This window comes from Bombina bombina, chromosome 6, assembly GCF_027579735.1.
Source record: "Bombina bombina isolate aBomBom1 chromosome 6, aBomBom1.pri, whole genome shotgun sequence".
NCBI lineage: Eukaryota > Metazoa > Chordata > Amphibia > Anura > Bombinatoridae > Bombina > Bombina bombina.
This window is the reverse complement of record NC_069504.1, coordinates 810620072-810642602: the sequence shown is the minus strand read 5'-3', so window position 1 is coordinate 810642602 and position 22531 is coordinate 810620072. Positions and strand designations below refer to the sequence as shown.

At 41.7% G+C, this 22531-nt stretch overlaps 1 protein-coding gene across 1 annotated transcript in view; it reads left to right on the top strand.

Annotated features, from left to right (window-relative positions):
• Positions 1-22202, top strand: part of LOC128664642 (cytoskeleton-associated protein 2-like) — a 112971-nt gene extending 90769 nt beyond the window's left edge. Inside the window, exon 4 of the mRNA XM_053719456.1 lies at positions 20856-22202. Coding sequence (XP_053575431.1) covers positions 20856-22202 — 1347 coding nt within the window. The remainder of the gene's footprint in view (positions 1-20855) is intronic.
• Positions 22203-22531: the final 329 nt, after the last annotated feature.

Below are 22531 nucleotides of genomic sequence, written 5' to 3'. Positions count from 1 at the left end.
CCGAATCTGGTCTCACTCCAACTGACTGCTTGGAGATTGAACGCTTGATCTTATCAAAGCGAGGGTTCTCAGATTCTGTCATTGATACTCTTGTTCAGGCCAGAAAGCCTGTAACTAGAAAAATTTACCACAAAATATGGAAAAAATATATCTGTTGGTGTGAATCTAAAGGATTCCCTTGGGACAAGGTAAAAATTCCTAAGATTCTATCCTTCCTTCAAGAAGGTTTGGAGAAAGGATTATCTGCTAGTTCCTTGAAGGGACAGATTTCTGCCTTGTCTGTGTTACTTCACAAAAAACTGGCAGCTGTGCCAGATGTTCAAGCCTTTGTTCAGGCTCTGGTTAGAATCAAGCCTGTTTACAAACCTTTGACTCCTCCTTGGAGTCTCAATTTAGTTCTTTCAGTTCTTCAGGGGGTTCCGTTTGAACCCTTACATTCCGTTGATATTAAGTTATTATCTTGGAAAGTTTTGTTTTTGGTTGCAATTTCTTCTGCTAGAAGAGTTTCAGAATTATCTGCTCTGCAGTGTTCTCCTCCTTATCTGGTGTTCCATGCAGATAAGGTGGTTTTACGTACTAAACCTGGTTTTCTTCCGAAAGTTGTTTCTAACAAAAACATTAACCAGGAGATAGTCGTGCCTTCTTTGTGTCCGAATCCAGTTTCAAAGAAGGAACGTTTGTTGCACAATTTGGATGTTGTTCGTGCTCTAAAATTCTATTTAGATGCTACAAAGGATTTTAGACAAACATCTTCCTTGTTTGTTGTTTATTCTGGTAAAAGGAGAGGTCAAAAAGCAACTTCTACCTCTCTCTCTTTTTGGATTAAAAGCATCATCAGATTGGCTTACGAGACTGCCGGACGGCAGCCTCCTGAAAGAATCACAGCTCATTCCACTAGGGCTGTGGCTTCCACATGGGCCTTCAAGAACGAGGCTTCTGTTGATCAGATATGTAAGGCAGCGACTTGGTCTTCACTGCACACTTTTACTAAATTTTACAAGTTTGATACTTTTGCTTCTTCTGAGGCTATTTTTGGGAGAAAGGTTTTGCAAGCCGTGGTGCCTTCCATCTAGGTGACCTGATTTGCTCCCTCCCTTCATCCGTGTCCTAAAGCTTTGGTATTGGTTCCCACAAGTAAGGATGATGCCGTGGACCGGACACACCTATGTTGGAGAAAACAGAATTTATGTTTACCTGATAAATTACTTTCTCCAACGGTGTGTCCGGTCCACGGCCCGCCCTGGTTTTTTAATCAGGTCTGATAATTTATTTTCTTTAACTACAGTCACCACGGTATCATATGGTTTCTCCTATGCAAATATTCCTCCTTTACGTCGGTCGAATGACTGGGGAAGGCGGAGCCTAGGAGGGATCATGTGACCAGCTTTGCTGGGCTCTTTGCCATTTCCTGTTGGGGAGGAGAATATCCCACAAGTAAGGATGACGCCGTGGACCGGACACACCGTTGGAGAAAGTAATTTATCAGGTAAACATAAATTCTGTTTTTTGGCGCAAAAAAATTTTCTGTTTCCGGCGTCATACGTGTCGCCGGAAGTTGCGTCATTTTTTGACGTTCTTTTGCGTCAAAAGTGTCAGCGTTCCGGATGTGGCGTCATTTTTGGCGCCAAAAGCATTTAGGCGCCAAATAATGTGGGCATCTTATTTGGCGCTAAAAAAAAAAATATGGGCGTCACTTTTGTCTCCACATTATTTAAGTCTCATTATTTATTGCTTCTGGTTGCTAGAAGCTTGTTCACTGGCATTTTTTTCCCATTCCTGAAACTGTCATTTAAGGAATTTGATCAATTTTGCTTTATATGTTGTTTTTTCTATTACATATCGCAAGATGTTCCACGTTGCAACTGAGTCAGAAGATACTTCAGGAAAATCGCTGCCCGGTGCTGGAGCTACCAAAGCTAAGTGTTTCACTTTTGGTATCTGTTCCTTCAGCTGTTGTTTGTATTAAATGTTATGACAAACTTGTTAATGCAGATAAAATTTCCTTTAGTACTGTTACATTACCTGTTGCTGTTCCGTCAACATCTAATACTCAGAGTGTTCCTGATAACATAAGAGATTTTGTTTCTAAATCCATTAAGAAGGCTATGTCTGTTATTTCTCCTTCTAGTATACATAAAAGTCTTTTAAAACTTCTCTTTTTTCAGATTAATTTTTAAATGAACATCATCATTCTGATACTGATAATGGTTCTTCTGGTTCAGAGGTTTCTGTCTCAGAGGTTGATGCTGATAAATCTTTGTATTTGCTCAAGATGGAATTTATTCGTTCTTTATTTAAAGAAGTATTAATTGCATTAGAAATAGAGGATTCTGGTCCTCTTGATACTAAAACTAAACGTTTAAATAAGGTTTTTAAATCTCCTGTAGTTATTCCAGAAGTGTTTCCTGTCCCTGATGCTATTTCTGAAGTAATTTCCAGGGAATGGAATAATTTGGGTAATTAATTTACTCCTTTTAAAACGTTTTAAGCAATTATATCCTGTGCCATCTGACAGATTAGAGTTTGGGACAAAATCCCTAAGGTTAATGGGGCTGTCTCTACTCCTGCTATATTTTTAGCGGATGTTGCTGCAGCTTCAACTTTTTGGTTAGAAGCTTTAGCGCAACAAGTAACGGATCATAATTCTCATAGCATTATTATTCTATAACATGCTAATTATTTTATTTGTGATACCATCTTTGATATCATTAGAATTGATGTCAGGTATATGTCTCTAACTATTTTAGCTAGAAGAGCTTTATGGCTTAAAACTTGGAATGCTGATATGTCTTCTAAGTCAACTTTGCTATCCCTTTCTTCCAGGGTAATAATTTATTCGGTTCTCAGTTGGATTCTTTTATCTCAACTGTTACTGGAAGGAAGGGAACTTTTTTACCACAGGATAAAAAATCTGAGGTAAATTTAGGTCTAATAATTGTTTTCGTTCCTTTCATCACAACAAGGAACAAAAGCCTGATCCTTCATCCTCAGGAGCGGTAATCAGTTTGGAAACCTTCACTTTGGAATATATCCAAGCCTTATAGAAACTCAAAGCCAGCTCCTAAGTCCCCATGAAGGTGCGGCCCTCATTCCAGCTCAGCTGGTATGGGGCAGTTTACGTTCTTTTCAAAGAAATTTGGATCAATTACGTTCACAATCTCTGGTTTCAGAACATTGTTTCAGAAGGGTACAGAATTGGCTTCAAGTTAAGGCCTCCTGCAAAGAGATTTTTTTCTTTCCCGTGTCCCAGTAAACCCAGCAAAGGCTCAAGCATTTCTGAAATGTGTTTCAGATCTAGAGTTGGCTGGAGTAATTATGCCAGTTCCAGTTCTGGAACAGGGGCTGGGGTTTTATTCTATCTCTTCATTGTACCAAAGAAGGTCAATTCCTTCAGACCAGTTCCGGATCTATCAATATTGAATCGTTATGTAAGGATACCAACATTCAAGATGGTAGCTGTAAGGACTATCCTGCCTCTTGTTCAGCAAGGGCATTATATGTCTACAATAGATTTACAGGATGCATATCTGCATATTCCGATTCATCCAGATCACTTTTAGTTTCTGAGATTCTCTTTTTTAGACAAGCATTACCAGTTTTGTGGCTCTACCGTTTGGTTTAGCATCAGCTCCAAGAATTTTCTCCAACATAGGTGTGTCCGGTCCACGGCGTCATCCTTACTTGTGGGATATTCTCTTCCCCAACAGGAAATGGCAAAGAGCCCAGCAAAGCTGGTCACATGATCCCTCCTAGGCTCCGCCTTCCCCAGTCATTCTCTTTGCCGTTGTACAGGCAACATCTCCACGGAGATGGCTTAGAGTTTTTTAGTGTTTAACTGTAGTTCTTATTATTCAATCAAGAGTTTGTTATTTTAAAATAGTGCTGGTATGTACTATTTACTCTGAAACAGAAAAGAGATGAAGATTTCTGTTTGTAAGAGGAAAATGATTTTAGCAACCGTTACTAAAATCGATGGCTGTTCCACACAGGACTGTTGAGAGGAATTAACTTCAGTTGGGGGAACAGTGAGCAGACTTTTGCTGCTTGAGGTATGACACATTCTAACAAGACGATGTAATGCTGGAAGCTGTCATTTTCCCTATGGGATCCGGTAAGCCGTTTTTATTACAGAAAGAAAAAAAGGGCTTCACAAGGGCTTTCTAAGACTGTAGACATTTTCTGGGCTAAATCGATTTATATTTTATACTCCATAGCCTTGAGGAATTATTTTAATCTTGGGAATTATGTAAAATAACCGGCAGGCACTGTATTGGACACCTTATTCTCTAGGGGCTTTCCCTAATCATAGGCAGAGTCTCATTTTCGCGCCTGTATTGCGCACTTGTTTTTGAGAAGCATGACATGCAGATGCATGTGTGAGGAGCTCTGATACATAGAAAAGACTTTCTGAAGGCGTCATTTGGTATCGTATTCCCCTTTGGGCTTGGTTGGGTCTCAGCAAAGCAGATACCAGGGACTGTAAAGGGGTTATATATAAAAACGGCTCCGGTTCCGTTATTTTAAGGGTTAAAGCTTCCAAATTTGGTGTGCAATACTTTTAAGGCTTTAAGACACTGTGGTGAAATTTTGGTGAATTTTGAACAATTCCTTCATACTTTTTCGCAATTGCAGTAATAAAGTGTGTTCAGTTTAAAATTTAAAGTGACAGTAACGGTTTATTTTAAAACGTTTTTTGTACTTTGTTATCAAGTTTTTGCCTGTTTAACATGTCTGAACTACCAGATAGACTGTGTTCTGAATGTGGGGAAGCCAAGGTTCCTTCTCATTTAAATAGATGTGATTTATGTGACACAAAATTTAGAGAAAATGATGCCCAAGATGATTCCTCAAGTGAGGGGAGTAAGCATGGTACTGCATCATCCCCTCCTTCGTCTACACCAGTCTTGCCCACACAGGAGGCCCCTAGTACATCTAGCGCGCCAATACTCCTTACTATGCAACAATTAACGGCTGTAATGGATAATTCTATCAAAAACATTTTAGCCAAAATGCCCACTTATCAGCGAAAGCGCGACTGCTCTGTTTTAGAAAATACTGAAGAGCATGAGGACGCTGATGATATTGGTTCTGAAGGGCCCCTACACCAGTCTGAGGGGGCCAGGGAGGTTTTGTCTGAGGGAGAAATTTCAGATTCAGGGAAAATTTCTCAACAAGCTGAACCTGATGTGATTACATTTAAATTTAAATTGGAACATCTCCGCGCTCTGCTTAAGGAGGTGTTATCCACTCTGGATGATTGTGAGAATTTGGTCATTCCAGAGAAACTATGTAAAATGGACAAGTTCCTAGAGGTCCCGGGGCCCCCCGAAGCTTTTCCTATACCCAAGCGGGTGGCGGACATTGTAAATAAAGAATGGGAAAGGCCCGGTATTCCTTTCGTCCCTCCCCCCATATTTAAAAAATTGTTTCCTATGGTCGACCCCAGAAAGGACTTATGGCAGACAGTCCCCAAGGTCGAGGGGGCGGTTTCTACTCTAAACAAACGCACCACTATACCCATAGAAGATAGTTGTGCTTTCAAAGATCCTATGGATAAAAAATTAGAAGGTTTGCTTAAAAAGATGTTTGTTCAGCAAGGTTACCTTCTACAACCAATTTCATGCATTGTTCCTGTCACTACAGCCGCGTGTTTCTGGTTCGATGAGCTAGAAAAGGCGATCAATAATAATTCTTCTTCTTATGAGGAGATTATGGACAGAATTCGTGCTCTCAAATTGGCTAATTCTTTCACTTTCAATTCTTTCTAGACGCCACTTTGCAATTGGCTAGGTTAGCGGCGAAAAATTCTGGTTTTGCTATTGTGGCGCGCAGATCGCTTTGGTTAAAATCTTGGTCAGCGGATGCGTCTTCCAAGAACAAATTGCTTAACATTCCTTTCAAGGGGAAAACGCTGTTTGGCCCTGACTTGAAAGAGATTATCTCTGATATCACTGGGGGCAAGGGCCACGCCCTTCCTCAGGATAGGTCTTTCAAGGCCAAAAATAAACCTAATTTTCGTCCCTTTCGCAGAAACGGACCAGCCCCAAGTGCTACGTCCTCTAAGCAAGAGGGTAATACTTCTCAAGCCAAGCCAGCCTGGAGGCCAATGCAAGGCTGGAACAAAGGAAAGCAGGCCAAGAAACCTGCCACTGCTACCAAGACAGCATGAGATGTTGGCCCCCGATCCGGGACCGGATCTGGTGGGGGGCAGACTCTCTCTCTTCGCTCAGGCTTGGGCAAGAGATGTTCTGGATCCTTGGGCGCTAGAAATAGTCTCCCAAGATTATCTTCTGGAATTCAAGGGGCTTCCCCCAAGGGGGAGGTTCCACAGGTCTCAATTGTCTTCAGACCACATAAAAAAACAGGCATTCTTACATTGTGTAGAAGACCTGTTAAAAATGGGAGTGATTCATCCTGTTCCATTAGGAGAACAAGGGATGGGGTTCTACTCCAATCTGTTCGTAGTTCCCAAAAAAGAGGGAACATTCAGACCAATCTTAGATCTCAAGATCCTAAACAAGTTTCTCAAGGTTCCATCGTTCAAAATGGAAACCATTCGAACTATTCTTCCTTCCATCCAGGAAGGTCAATTCATGACCACGGTGGATTTAAAGGATGCGTATCTACATATTCCTATCCACAAGGAACATCATCGGTTCCTAAGGTTCGCATTCCTGGACAAGCATTACCAGTTTGTGGCACTTCCGTTCGGATTAGCCACTGCTCCAAGGATTTTCACAAAGGTACTAGGGTCCCTTCTAGCGGTGCTAAGACCAAGGGGCATTGCAGTAGTACCTTACTTGGACGACATTCTGATTCAAGCGTCGTCCCTTCCTCAAGCAAAGGCTCACACGGACATTGTCCTGGCCTTTCTCAGATCTCACGGGTGGAAAGTGAACGCAGAAAAAAGTTCTCTGTCTCCGTCAACAAGGGTTCCCTTCTTGGGAACAATAATAGACTCCTTAGAAATGAGGATTTTTCTGACAGAGGCCAGAAAATCAAAGCTTCTGAACTCTTGTCAAATACTTCATTCTGTTCCTCTTCCTTCCATAGCGCAGTGCATGGAAGTAATAGGTTTGATGGTAGCGGCAATGGACATAGTTCCTTTTGCACGCATTCATCTAAGACCATTACAACTGTGCATGCTCAGTCAGTGGAATGGGGACTATACAGACTTGTCTCCGACGATACAAGTAAATCAGAGGACCAGAGATTCACTCCGTTGGTGGCTGTCCCTGGACAACCTGTCACAGGGGATGAGCTTCCGCAGACCAGAGTGGGTCATTGTCACGACCGACGCCAGTCTGGTGGGCTGGGGCGCGGTCTGGGGACCCCTGAAAGCTCAGGGTCTTTGGTCTCGGGAAGAATCTCTTCTACCGATAAATATTCTGGAACTGAGAGCGATACTCAATGCTCTCAAGGCTTGGCCTCAGCTAGCAAAGGCCAAGTTCATACGGTTTCAATCAGACAACATGACGACTGTTGCGTACATCAACCATCAGGGGGGAACAAGGAGTTCCCTGGCGATGGAAGAAGTGACCAAAATCATTCAATGGGCGGAGACTCACTCCTGCCACTTGTCTGCAATCCACATCCCAGGAGTGGAAAATTGGGAAGCGGATTTTCTGAGTCGTCAGACATTTCATCCGGGGGAGTGGGAACTCCATCCGGAAATCTTTGCCCAAATCACTCAATTGTGGGGCATTCCAGACATGGATCTGATGGCCTCTCGTCAGAACTTCAAGGTTCCTTGCTACGGGTCCAGATCCAGGGATCCCAAGGCGACTCTAGTAGATGCACTAGTAGCACCTTGGTCCTTCAAACTAGCTTATGTATTCCCGCCGTTTCCTCTCATCCCCAGGCTGGTAGCCAGGATCAATCAGGAGAGAGCATCGGTGATCTTGATAGCTCCTGCGTGGCCACGCAGGACTTGGTATGCAGACCTGGTGAATATGTCATCGGCTCCACCATGGAAGCTACCTTTGAGACGAGACCTTCTTGTTCAAGGTCCGTTCGAACATCCGAATCTGGTCTCACTCCAACTGACTGCTTGGAGATTGAACGCTTGATCTTATCAAAGCGAGGGTTCTCAGATTCTGTCATTGATACTCTTGTTCAGGTCAGAAAGCCTGTAACTAGAAAAATTTACCACAAAATATGGAAAAAATATATCTGTTGGTGTGAATCTAAAGGATTCCCTTGGGACAAGGCAAAAATTCCTAAGATTCTATCCTTCCTTCAAGAAGGTTTGGAGAAAGGATTATCTGCTAGTTCCTTGAAGGGACAGATTTCTGCCTTGTCTGTGTTACTTCACAAAAAACTGGCAGCTGTGCCAGATGTTCAAGCCTTTGTTCAGGCTCTGGTTAGAATCAAGCCTGTTTACAAACCTTTGACTCCTCCTTGGAGTCTCAATTTAGTTCTTTCAGTTCTTCAGGGGGTTCCGTTTGAACCCTTACATTCCGTTGATATTAAGTTATTATCTTGGAAAGTTTTGTTTTTGGTTGCAATTTCTTCTGCTAGAAGAGTTTCAGAATTATCTGCTCTGCAGTGTTCTCCTCCTTATCTGGTGTTCCATGCAGATAAGGTGGTTTTACGTACTAAACCTGGTTTTCTTCCGAAAGTTGTTTCTAACAAAAACATTAACCAGGAGATAGTCGTGCCTTCTTTGTGTCCGAATCCAGTTTCAAAGAAGGAACGTTTGTTGCACAATTTGGATGTTGTTCGTGCTCTAAAATTCTATTTAGATGCTACAAAGGATTTTAGACAAACATCTTCCTTGTTTGTTGTTTATTCTGGTAAAAGGAGAGGTCAAAAAGCAACTTCTACCTCTCTCTCTTTTTGGCTTAAAAGCATCATCAGATTGGCTTACGAGACTGCCGGACGGCAGCCTCCTGAAAGAATCACAGCTCATTCCACTAGGGCTGTGGCTTCCACATGGGCCTTCAAGAACGAGGCTTCTGTTGATCAGATATGTAAGGCAGCGACTTGGTCTTCACTGCACACTTTTACTAAATTTTACAAATTTGATACTTTTGCTTCTTCTGAGGCTATTTTTGGGAGAAAGGTTTTGCAAGCCGTGGTGCCTTCCATCTAGGTGACCTGATTTGCTCCCTCCCTTCATCCGTGTCCTAAAGCTTTGGTATTGGTTCCCACAAGTAAGGATGACGCCGTGGACCGGACACACCTATGTTGGAGAAAACAGAATTTATGTTTACCTGATAAATTACTTTCTCCAACGGTGTGTCCGGTCCACGGCCCGCCCTGGTTTTTTAATCAGGTCTGATATTTATTTTCTTTAACTACAGTCACCACGGTATCATATGGTTTCTCCTATGCAAATATTCCTCCTTTACGTCGGTCGAATGACTGGGGAAGGCGGAGCCTAGGAGGGATCATGTGACCAGCTTTGCTGGGCTCTTTGCCATTTCCTGTTGGGGAAGAGAATATCCCACAAGTAAGGATGGTGCCGTGGACCGGACACACCGTTGGAGAAAGTAATTTATCAGGTAAACATAAATTCTGTTTTTACAAAGGTTCTCGGTGCCCTTCTGTCTGTATTCAGAGAACAGGGTATTGGTATTTCCTTATTTGGACGATATCTTGGTACTTGCTCAGTCTTCACATTTAACAGAATCTCATACGAATCGACTTGTGTTTTTTCTTCAAGATCATGGTTGGAGGATCAATTTACCAAAAAGTTCATTGATTCCTCAGACAAGGGTAACCTTTTTAGGTTTCCAGGTAGATTCAGTGTCTATGACTCTGTCTTTGTCAGACAAGAGAAGTCTAACATTGATATCAGCTTGTCAAAACCTTCAGTCACAATCATTCCCTTTGGTAGCCTTATGCATGGAAATTTTAGGTCTTATGACTGCTGCATCGGACGCGATCTCCTTTGCTCATTTTAACATGCGACCTCTTCAGCTCTGTATGCTGAACCAATGATGCAGGGATTACACAAAGATATCTCAATTAATATCTTTAAAACCGATTGTACGACACTCTCTGACGTGGTGGACAGATCACCATCGTTTAGTTCAGGGGGCTTCTTTTGTTCTTCCGACCTGGACTGTAATTTCAACAGATGCAAGTCTTACAGGTTGGGGAGCTGTGTGGGGGTCTCTGACGGCACAAGGGGTTTGGGAATCTCAGGAGGTGAGATTACCGATCATTATTTTGGAACTCCATGCAATTTTCAGAGCTCTTCAGTCTTGGCCTCTTCTGAAGAGAGTCGTTCATTTGTTTTCAGACAGACAATGTCACAACTGTGGCATACATCAATCATCAAGGAGGGACTCACAGTCCTCTGGCTATGAAAGAAGTATCTCGAAATCTCGAATTCTGGTTTGGGCAGAATCCAGCTCCTGTCTAATCTCTGCGGTTATAGTAGTAGTAAGGTTAGGGAACCAAAGGGGGTTTGTGACATTGAAGTCAAGTGTAGAATTATACACTAGTTAAATCAAATAGCAAATATATTTATTTTACACTTTTATTAACAAATATGCTTGAAACAGACGTTACCAGGGGGGGAATAAAGTAAATCCAGGGTTAAGCAACCTCTGAACTAGTTGTAAATGTGGATTACAAAATCTAGAAACCCCCACCGGTAATTAGACAAATAAAATAGGGATGTTTATAGAAGGCTAATAAATAATGGGATAAGTCACTTCCATACTTCAAATAAATAATAGCCAAATTCATTAGCATCCAAACTTAAAAATAAGGGCTAGTGGACAGGGTGTAGCGTGTCTAATCAAATAATCACACAGGGTAGGGAAGTTAGCATAAAGGAAATTTCATACACACAAGGTGGGTACATTTAAACAGGCATACAAATGCTCAAGCTATGCGCTCAAAGGCGTCCTCCTGCCTGCGTACTGCTCTGATTTAACAGAGTCAGCCGATTTCTGGCTAAAATCCCTGTCAGATAGAGCTAGCTCACATACAATCAGGTTATTCTCATATACACGATGGATGTATTATGTTCGATACAAACTGTCAACATAAATTCCTCTCAGTTAAGTTCAAGTAGATACATTCAATTCAAAATCAAAAATTACTGTGTAGCTTGTAGCGTAATAGTATATAAAGCTTAACAGAAATGTAGCTGCTTGTTAACTTGGCAATCAAGCATACTCCTAAATGACAGTTTTAAGTATTTCAACATTCCCCCTATAGTAGCAGGTAAAGTGCAAAACTATAGCGGTATAGAGTTACAGCGGTATTAAGTTTGAAAACCGCTAGTATAAATTAAGTAAATTTAAGTATGTGACTAGCTCGCACGCTTATTCCACCCAAGGCCACGCCCACCGACGCGTTTCCGTTACAGAACGTGACTTCGTCAGGGCATCTGCGGTTCATTTCCCAGGTATAGACAATTAGGAAGCGGATTATCTCAGTCATCAAACGTTGTATCCGGGCGAATGGTCTCTTCACCCAGAGGTATTTCTTCAGATTGTTCAAATGTGGGAACTTCCAGAAATAGATCTGATGGTTTCTCATCTAAACAAGAAACTTCCCAGGTATCTGTTCAGACCCCGGGATCCTCAGGCGGAGGCAGTGAATGCATTATCACTTCCTTGGAAGTATCATCCTGCCTATATCTCTCCGCCTCTAGTTCTTCTTCCAAGAGTAATCTCCAAGATTCTGAAGGAATGCTCGTTTGTTCTGCTGGTAGCTCCAGCATGGACGGATTCTTTTTCGGATGGCCTCTTGCCAACCGTGGGCTCTTCCGTTAAGACCAGACCTTCTGTCGCAAGGTCCTTTTTTCCATCAGGATCTCAAATCTTTAAATTTAAGGGTATGGAGATTGAACGCTTGATTCTTGGTCAAAGAGGTTTCTCTGACTCTGTGATTAATACTATGTTACAGGCTCGTAAATCTGTATCTAGAGAGATATATTATAGAGTCTGGAAGACTTATATTTCTTAGTGTCTTCTCATCATTTTTCCTGGCATTCTTTTAGAATTCCGAGATTTTTTTTACAGTTTCTTCAGGATGGTTTAGATAAAGGTTTGTCCGCAAGTTCCTTGACAGGACAAATCTCTGCCCTTTCTGTTCTTTTTCACAGAAAGATTGCTAATCTTCCTGATATTCATTGTTTTGTACAAGACTTGGTTCGTATAAAACCTGTCATTCAGTCAATTTCTCCTCCTTGGAGTTTGAATTTGGTTCTGGGGGCTCTTCTAGCTCCTCCTTTTGAACCCATGCATTCATTTGGACATTAAACTTCTTTCTTGGAAAGTTTTGTTTCTTTTGGCCATCTCTTCTGCCAGAAGAGTCTCTGAATTATCTGCTCTTTCTTGTGAGTCTCCTTTTCTGATTTTTCATCAGGATAAGGCGGTGTTGCGAACTTCTTTTGAATTTTTTCCTAAGGTTGTGTATTCTAACAACATTAGTAGAGAAATTGTGGTTCCTTCATTATGTCCTAATCCTAAGAATTCTAAGGAGAAATCATTGCATTCTTTGGATGTTGTTAGAGCTTTGTAATATTATGTTGAAGCTACTAAGTCTTTCCGAAAGACTTCTAGTCTATTTTTCATCTTTTCTGGTTCTAGAAAAAGCCAGAAAGCTTCTGCCATTTCTTTGGCATCTTGGTTGAAATCTTTAATTCATCATGCCTATGTCGAGTCGGGTAAAACTCCGCCTCAAAGGATTACAGCTCATTCTACTAGGTCAGTTTCTACTTCCTGGGCGTTTAGGAATGAAGCTTCGGTTGATCAGATTTGCAAAGCAGCAACTTGGTCCTCTTTGCATACTTTTACTAAATTCTACCATTTTGATGTGTTTTCTTCTTCTGAAGCAGTTTTTGGTAGAAAAGTACTTCAGGCAGCGGTTTCAGTTTGAATCTTCTGCTTATGTTTTCATTAAACTTTATTTTGGGTGTGGATTATTTTCAGCAGGAATTGTCTGTCTTTATTTTATCCCTCCCTCTCTAGTGACTCTTGCGTGGAAAGATCCACATCTTGGGTAGTCATTATCCCATACGTCACTAGCTCATGGACTAATTACATGAAAGAAAACATAATTTATGTAAGAACTTACCTGATAAATTCATTTCTTTCATATTAGCAAGAGTCCATGAGGCCCACCCTTTTTGTGGTGGTTATGATTTTTTGTATAAAGCACAATTATTCCAATTCCTTATTTTATATGCTTTCGCACTTTTTTCTTATCACCCCACTTCTTGGCTATTCGTTAAACTGATTTGTGGGTGTGGTGAGGGGTGTATTTATAGGCATTTTAAGGTTTGGGAAACTTTGCCCCTCCTGGTAGGAATGTATATCCCATACGTCACTAGCTCATGGACTCTTGCTAATATGAATGAAATGAATTTATCAGGTAAGTTCTTACATAAATTATGTTTTCTGGCGAGCCTGCAGATAGGCCCCAATATCTGTTTAATATTGTCTGTAACACTTATTATTAACCTGTAAATGATGCACTTCAGGAGTTATTTGGTTATATCGTGGTCTTTTAAAATCCATTTACTTACTTTAAAAACTATAGCCAACGTACATGGATTAAAGGGGTATGCATATGAAACATGTTAACCACTTTGTTAGCAGGAATTTCAGAGGAAAAACTTGCCCAAAATACCATATAATTAATAGCACTTTTGGCTATCCCCCTGCTTAAACAGAAATAGAGCCTTTTTTTTTTATTTATGAAAACTATATAACTGATGACAGTTTCAACTAGCTATTTATTCACAGAATTAACCCCCCCAAAAAATATCTTGTAGCTCCCTAACTGTAGAAAAAAAAAATCTAAAAAAATTTTCATTGGCATTCTCTAATTCAGCTAAGACCAAATGTATATATTATTATTTTTCATAATTTTGACATACAGTGCATATGTATATGTGTGTGTGTGTGTGTGTATATATATATATATATATATATATATATATATATATATATATATATACAAACAATAAGATATCGGCGCACATCCATTTTCAAAAGCACAACATATTTTTTGAACTGCTGCAAAAAATTGCCTGCAAATACATCAAGAGACAACTATTCTTTTTAAATAATATTGGGAACTTAGTCACACAATATGGCCATATTTTGCTTAGCCAGTCACCACTTACAAGGTGCCCCGATTCGACTGGTCCTAACACTGTCTTTTGCCACAGAGGGCTCAATCATTCCTGCTTTTACTCTTCATAATAGAATGAGACTCCCTGGCTTTTTATTCACGACTCTATTACACTGTCATGAGCACACCTGAACTTGGGTGGGGTGCTTAAACCAATGGGAGATGGTCAGTCTCCCTGGTTATGTTAAATACAAATACTAAATTTGTTTTTTTAGCACACCTTACAAAAAGTTTAAATCCACATCTGGGAGTGCTGCCAATATGACCCAGTAATTACACAAACAATAAGGTATCAGCGCACATCCATTTTCAAAAGCACAACATATTTTTTGAACTGCTACAAAAAATTGCCTGCAAATACATCAAGATACAACTATTCTTTTTAAATAAAATTGGGAACTTAGTCACACAATATGGCCATATTCTGCTTAGCCAGTCACCACTTACAAGGTGCCCCAATTCGACTGGTCCTAACACTGTCTTTTGCCACAGAGGGCTGAATCATTCCTGCTTTTACTCTTCATAATAGAATGAGACTCCCTGGCTTTTTATTCACAATTCTATTACACTGTCATGAGCACACCTGAACTTGGGTGGGGTGCTTAAACCAATGGGAGATGGTCAGTCTCCCTGCTTATGTTAAATACAAATACAAAATTTGGTTTTCTCCAACATTGGTGTGTCCGGTCCACGGCGTCATCCTTACTTGTGGAATATTCTCTTCCCCAACAGGAAATGGCAAAGAGCACAGCAAAAGCTGCCCATATAGCCCCTCCTCAGGCTCCGCCCCCCAGTCATTCTCTTTGCCGCTCTGAACAAGTAGCATCTCCACGGAGATGGTGAAGAGTATGTGGTGTTTAGTTGTAGTTTTTTATTCTTCTATCAAGAGTTTGTTATTTTAAAATAGTGCCGGTTATTACTATTTACTCTAAAACAGAAAAGGATGAAGAGTTCTGTTTAAAAGAGGAGTATGATTTTAGCAGCAGTAACTAAAATCAATTGCTGTTCCCACGCAGGACTGTTGAGCCCAGAGAACTTCAGTTGGGGGGAACCGTTTGCAGACTTTTCTGCTCAAGGTATGACTAGTCCATTTTCTAACAAGACTGTGTAATGCTAGAAGACTGTCATTTTCCCTCTTGGGGATCGGTAAGCCATTTTCTTAGACTCATAACAGAATGAAGGCTTATTAATGGGCTATATACTTTATTTATATGAGGTTTGAAGTGTTTTTCAAAACCTGAGAATTGGGGAACGTTTTTAGGCGCCAGGCAGTAGTTTAGACACCTTCCCAGTCAGGAAGGGCCTTTCACTAGTAGGCAGAGCCTCATTTTCGCGCCATAATTGCGCAGTTTCTTTTGGATGCAGTGCATGCAGCTTCATGTGAGAGTGTCTGGTGGCCATTAAAAACGTTCCTGGAAGGCTTATTTTGGTATCGTATAACCCCCAAGGACAGGTGAAGTCGCAGCAAACGCTGTGGCTGGGACTGTAGTGGTTTTAAAGTTGCTAATTGATAAAACAGCTCCGGTTTCCTCATTTAAGGGGTTACAATCTTGAAAATTGGGGTGCAATACTTTTAAGGCATTAAGACACTAGGGTGCAAATTTGGTAAAGATCGGATATTTCCTTCATAGTTTTTCACATATCCAGAAATAAAGTGTGCTCTGTTTAACATTTAAAGAGACAGTAACGGTTTTGTTTAAAAACGGTTTTATTGCATTAATAGCCTGTATAAGCCTGTCTAACATGTCTGTACCTTCAGATAGATCATGTTCTGTGTGTATGGAGGCCAAGGTGGTCCCCCCTTCAAATGTATGTGATAATTGTGCCATGGCCAAGATGATTCCTCAAATGAAGGTAGTGGGGATAGTTCTTCATCCTCTCCTTCTGTGTCAATACCAGTTATGCCCGCGCAGGCGATTCCTAGTACATCTAGCGCGCCAATGCTTGTTACTATGCAACAATTAACGGCTGTAATGGATCATTCTATAGCTAATATTTTATCCAAAATGCCAGCATTTCAAAGAAAGCGTGATTGCTCAGTTTTAAATACAGTAGAGCAAGAGTGCGCTGACGATAATTTATCTGTCATACCCTCATACCAGTCAGAATTGGCAGTGAGGGAGGGTTTGTCGGAGGGAGAAATTTCTGATTCAGGAAGAATTTCTCAACAGGCAGAACCTGATGTTGTGACGTTTAAATTTAAGCTAGAGCATCTCCGCGCCTTACTTAAGGAGGTACTAACTACGCTGGATGATTGTGACTCTTTGGTCATTCCAGAAAAATTGTGCAAAATGGACAAATTCCTAGAGGTCCCGGTGCACCCTGATGCCTTTCCGATACCTAAAAGGGTGGCGGACATAGTGTCTAAGGAGTGGGAGAAACCAGGCATACCTTTTGTCCCACCTCCTATATTTAAGAAAATGTTCCCCATGGTCGACCCAAGGAAGGACACATGGCAAACAGTCCCTAAGGTTGAGGGGGCAGTTTCTACGCTAGCCAAACGCACGACTATTCCCATTGAGGACAATTGTGCTTTCAAAGACCCTATGGATAAAAAATTGGAGGGTTTGCTTAAAAAGATTTTTGCTCAGCAAGGTTTCCTCCTCCAACCAATTTCGTGCATTATTCCTGTCACTACGGCGGCGTGTTTTTGGTTCGATGAACTAGAAAAGTCGCTCAATAAGGAGACTCCATATGAGGAAGTCATGGACAGAATTCACGCACTTAAGTTAGCTAATTCCTTTATTTTAGATGCCGCTTTGCAATTGGCGAGATTAGCGGCGAAAAATTCAGGGTTTGCAATTGTGGCGCGCAGAGCGCTCTGGCTAAAGTCTTGGTCGGCGGATGTATCTTCCAAGACAAAATTGCTTAATATCCCTTTCAAAGGTAAGACCCTTTTTGGGCCAGAATTGAAAGAGATTATTTCAGACATCACTGGGGGGGAAGGGCCATGCCCTCCCACAGGATAGGCCTTTTAAGGCTAAGAATAAGTCCAATTTTCGTTCCTTTCGTAACTTCAGGAACGGACCGTCTCCTAACTCTGCAGCCTCTAGACAAGAGGGTAACGCTTCCCAGGCTAAGCCAGCTTGGAAACCAATGCAAGGCTGGAACAAGGGTAAACAGGCCAAGAAGCCTGCTGCTGCTACCAAGACAGCATGAAGGGGTAGCCCCCGATCCGGGACTGGATCTAGTAGGGGGCAGACTCTCTCTCTGCTCAGGCTTGGGCAAGAGATGTTCCGGATCCCTGGGCACTAGAAATAGTCTCTCAGGGTTATCTTCTAGAATTCAAGGAACTTCCTCCAAGGGGAAGGTTCCACATGTCTCGCTTATCTTCAGACCAGATAAAGAGACAGGCATTCTTACATTGTGTAGGAGACCTGTTAAAGATGGGAGTGATACACCCAGTTCCAACAGCGGAACAAGGTCAGGGGTTTTACTCAAACCTGTTTGTAGTTCCCAAAAAAGAGGGAACTTTCAGACCAATTCTGGATTTAAAAATTCTAAACAGAGTTCCATCGTTCAAAATGGAAACCATTCGAACAATTTTACCTACAATCCAGGAGGGTCAATATAGGACTACCGTGGATTTAAAGGATGCGTACCTACATATTCCTATCCACAAAGATCATCATCAGTTCCTAAGGTTCGCCTTTCTGTACAAACATTACCAGTTCGTGGCTCTTCCGTTCGGTTTAGCCACTGCTCCCAGAATTTTCACAAAGGTGCTAGGGTCCCTTCTAGCGGTTCTAAGACCGAGGGGCATTGCAGTGGCACCTTATCTAGACGACATTCTAATTCAAGCGTCGTCTCTTTCCAAGGCAAAGGCTCATACAGACATTGTTCTAGCCTTTCTCAGATCTCACGGGTGGAAGGTGAACGTAGAAAAGAGTTCCCTGTCTCCGTCAACAAGAGTTCCCTTTTTGGGAACAATAATAGATTCTTTAGAAATGAAGATCTTCCTGACAGAGGTCAGAAAGTCAAAGCTTCTAAACGCTTGTCAAGTTCTTCACTCTATTCTGCAGCCTTCCATAGCTCAGTGCATGGAAGTAGTAGGGTTGATGGTTGCAGCAATGGACATAGTTCCTTTTGCTCGAATTCATCTAAGACCATTACAACTGTGCATGCTCAATCAGTGGAATGGGGACTATGCAGACTTGTCTACCCAGATTCAAGTAGACAAGGTAAGCAGAGAATCACTCCGTTGGTGGTTGACTCAGAATCACCTGTCCCAGGGAATGAGTTTCCGCAGACCAGAGTGGATCATTGTCACGACCGACGCCAGTCTATTAGGCTGGGGCGCGGTCTGGGACTCCCTGAAAGCTCAGGGTCTATGGTCTCGGGAGGAGTCCCTTCTTCCGATAAACATCCTGGAACTGAGAGCGATATTCAATGCGCTCCAGGCTTGGCCTCAACTAGCGAAGGCTGGATTCATAAGATTCCAGTCGGACAACATGACGACTGTAGCTTACATCAACCATCAGGGAGGAACAAAGAGTTCCTTGGCGATGAGAGAGGTATCCAAGATCATCAAATGGGCGGAGGATCACTCCTGCCACCTATCTGCAATTCACATCCCAGGAGTAGACAATTGGGAGGCGGATTATTTGAGTCGTCAGACTTTCCATCCGGGGGAGTGGGAACTCCACCCGGAGGTCTTTGCCCAGTTAACTCAATTATGGGGCATTCCAGACATGGATCTGATGGCGTCTCGTCAGAACTTCAAGGTTCCTTGCTACGGGTCCAGATCCAGGGATCCCAAGGCGACTCTAGTGGATGCATTAGTGGCGCCTTGGTCGTTCAACCTAGCTTATGTGTTTCCACCGTTTCCTCTCCTTCCCAGGCTCGTAGCCAGGATCAAACAGGAGAAGGCATCGGTGATTCTGATAGCTCCTGCGTGGCCACGCAGGACTTGGTATGCAGACCTGGTGAATATGTCATCGACTCCACCATGGAAGCTACCTTTGAGACAGGATCTTCTAGTACAAGGTCCATTCGAACATCCAAATCTAGTTTCTCTGCAGCTGACTGCTTGGAAATTGAACGCTTGATTTTATCCAAGCGTGGGTTTTCAAATTCAGTGATAGATACTCTGGTCCAAGCCAGAAAACCTGTGACTAGAAAGATTTACCATAAAATATGGAAAAAATATATCTGTTGGTGTGAATCCAAGGGATTCTCCTGGAGTAAGATTAAAATTCCTAAGATTCTTTCCTTTCTCCAAGAGGGTCTGGATAAAGGGTTGTCAGCGAGTTCTCTAAAAGGACAGATTTCTGCTTTATCTGTTTTGTTACACAAACGCCTGGCAGCTGTGCCAGATGTACAAGCTTTTGTACAGGCTTTGGTCAGAATCAAGCCTGTTTACAGACCCATGACTCCTCCTTGGAGTCTAAATTTAGTTCTTTCAGTTCTTCAAGGGGTTCCGTTTGAACCTTTACATTCCATAGATATCAAGTTACTATCTTGGAAAGTTCTGTTTTTGGTTGCTATTTCTTCTGCTAGAAGAGTTTCTGAATTATCTGCTTTACAGTGTGATCCACCCTATCTGGTGTTCCATTCAGATAAGGTCGTTTTGCGTACCAAGCCTGGTTTTCTTCCAAAAGTTGTTTCCAACAAGAATATTAACCAGGAAATAGTTGTTCCTTCTTTGTGTCCGAATCCAGTTTCAAAGAAGGAACGTTTGTTACACAATTTAGATGTAGTCCGTGCTTTAAAGTTCTATTTAGAAGCAACAAAGGATTTTAGACAAACCTCATCTTTGTTTGTCGTTTACTCTGGTAAGAGGAGAGGACAAAAAGCTACTGCTACCTCTCTTTCTTTCTGGCTGAAAAGCATTATCCGATTGGCTTATGAGACTGCCGGACGGCAGCCTCTTGAACGAATCACAGCTCACTCCACTAGGGCTGTGGCTTCCACTTGGGCCTTCAAGAACGAGGCTTCTGTTGATCAGATATGTAAGGCAGCGACTTGGTCTTCTCTGCACACTTTTGCCAAATTTTACAAATTTGATACTTATGCTTCTTCGGAGGCTATTTTTGGGAGAAAGGTTTTGCAAGCCGTGGTGCCTTCTGTTTAGGTAACCTGATTTGCTCCCTCCCTTCATCCGTGTCCTAAAGCTTTGGTATTGGTTCCCACAAGTAAGGATGACGCCGTGGACCGGACACACCAGTGTTGGAGAAAACAGAATTTATGCTTACCTGATAAATTTCTTTCTCCAACGGTGTGTCCGGTCCACGGCCCGCCCTGGTTTTTTAATCAGGTTTGAAACATTTCTTTCTCTATACACTACAGTCACCACGGCACCCTATAGTTTCTCCTTTTTTTCTCCTAACCGTCGGTCGAATGACTGGGGGGCGGAGCCTGAGGAGGGGCTATATGGGCAGCTTTTGCGTGCTCTTTGCCATTTCCTGTTGTGGAAGAGAATATTCCACAAGTAAGGATGACGCCGTGGACCGGACACACCGTTGGAGAAAGAAATTTATCAGGTAAGCATAAATTCTGTTTTTTAGCACACCTTACAAAAAGTTTAAATCCACATCTGGGAGTGCTGCCAATATGACCCAGTAAATACACAAACAATAAGGTATCAGCGCACATCCATTTTCAAAAGCACAACATATTTTTTGAACTGCTGCAAAAAATTGCCTGCAAATACATCAAGAGATAACTATTCTTTTTAAATAATATTGGGAACTTAGTCACACAATATGGCCATATTTTGCTTAGCCAAGTTTTTTTTTTTTTTTTTCTAGGTTTGCAAGCAAAGAGAAAATGTTCCTCCAAAAGGAAAATCTGCTCATCCATCAAGCAGCATTAGGACAAATTCTAATTCATGTGTGCAGCAAACAAAAAATGTTCCTTCTAAATTACCAACCAAGACAACAATTTCTGAATCCACTAAACCCAAAACTACAAATGTATCAAGGAATATCCAATCGAAACACAGAAAGATTAATAGCTCTAAACAGCAAAAAGATTCACCTGGGAGGATAGGTGAAGCTGCTGTGAAAAATGCTCATGGAAAAAATATTACATGTGAACTTCCACAAAACTGTACTACTGTATTAGATGGATCAGAGGAATGTAAAAGTAATCTTATACAAAGAGAAAGTGTAATGCAAGAAAAAGATTGTCCTATTGCTGATGGTTTGCGGATAGAGAATGCGTCTTGTTCAGTTAATAAGTCTGTAAACGTGTGTGGTATTGTGCAAAAACCATCTCTACCTGGGTTTAATAAAATTACTCAGGCCAAATGTAAGACTGCCAACGCAGTTCCACAGAGTCGTTCTACTTCTAGCAGGATGACAAGTAAGAGCTTAACCGACAAATCAAAAACTTCCTATGGAAAGGACAATTCAAAACCTCTCCCTCGGGCATTACATGGTCAAAGACAAACTAGTAAACCTGTGGTTCGGGTTAATACTGGACAAACAAAACCAGTCTCCAGGCCAAACCTATCTACAAAGATACTGAACACCAATAATGCAACGCAGACCTGGCCTGTGAAGTCTTCAAAGATTGAAACCTCACATCAAAGAGATCCTCGGGGAGCAAAGACAACACTGGCTCCAAAAAACAATCACAAAACCCAAACTGTTAGGAATCTTACTCCATGTTTGCAAAGTACTATAGCTGTCAGAAGGAATATAGGGGTTGTACAGAAGGGCACTGTGAGTAGCAACTTGAAGTCTGGCTCTTCCTGTGTTATAGCACCTAAAAAAATATCTAGTAGGCCAGCACCCAGTGCTCACAGCAGGGACATTATTTCCAAAAAAGCCTTGGATAATCAGAGAGGCATTTTACCAGTAAAACAAGGACCCAGGTGGTATAGCACAGGATCAAGTATCTCCACCAGGCCAGCACCCAAAAATCCTGGGTCAGTAGTAGTGTCTTCTGTTAAACCAGTAGGTACAATGAAAAAGGAGGGCCTAGTTACAGTTAATAAATCTGTAAAGCACAATAAATCTGTTGTCAATCACACAACATCTCAAGCAACTGACACAGGAACCAGTAATCCTGCAAGGACACAATACTTCACCCCCAAAAGTGCCGCAGAGGATCGCAGGTATGTTCATATTGTGAATTTTAACCTAGTCTAGCAGACAGTTATGTTTTGATTTTCAGAATTATATGGGCTGAAGATCAGCTTTAATTGTAGTTGATATACAATAACAAATTGCTTTGTGTTCTAAATAATTTACAGTAAATATAAATCTCCTTACATTAGATTTTCATAAATTGAAAGCTAATGTGTAGTGGAGCCTTACTAAGGTACTTATCTTGCTGCAGATGTGTTCTATTATTTTCTTTCGTGTAAGTGGCAAGAGTCCATGAGCTAGTGACGTATGGGATATACAATCCTACCAGGAGGGGGCAAAGTTTCCCAAACCTCAAAATGCCTATAAATACACCTCCCACCACACTCATA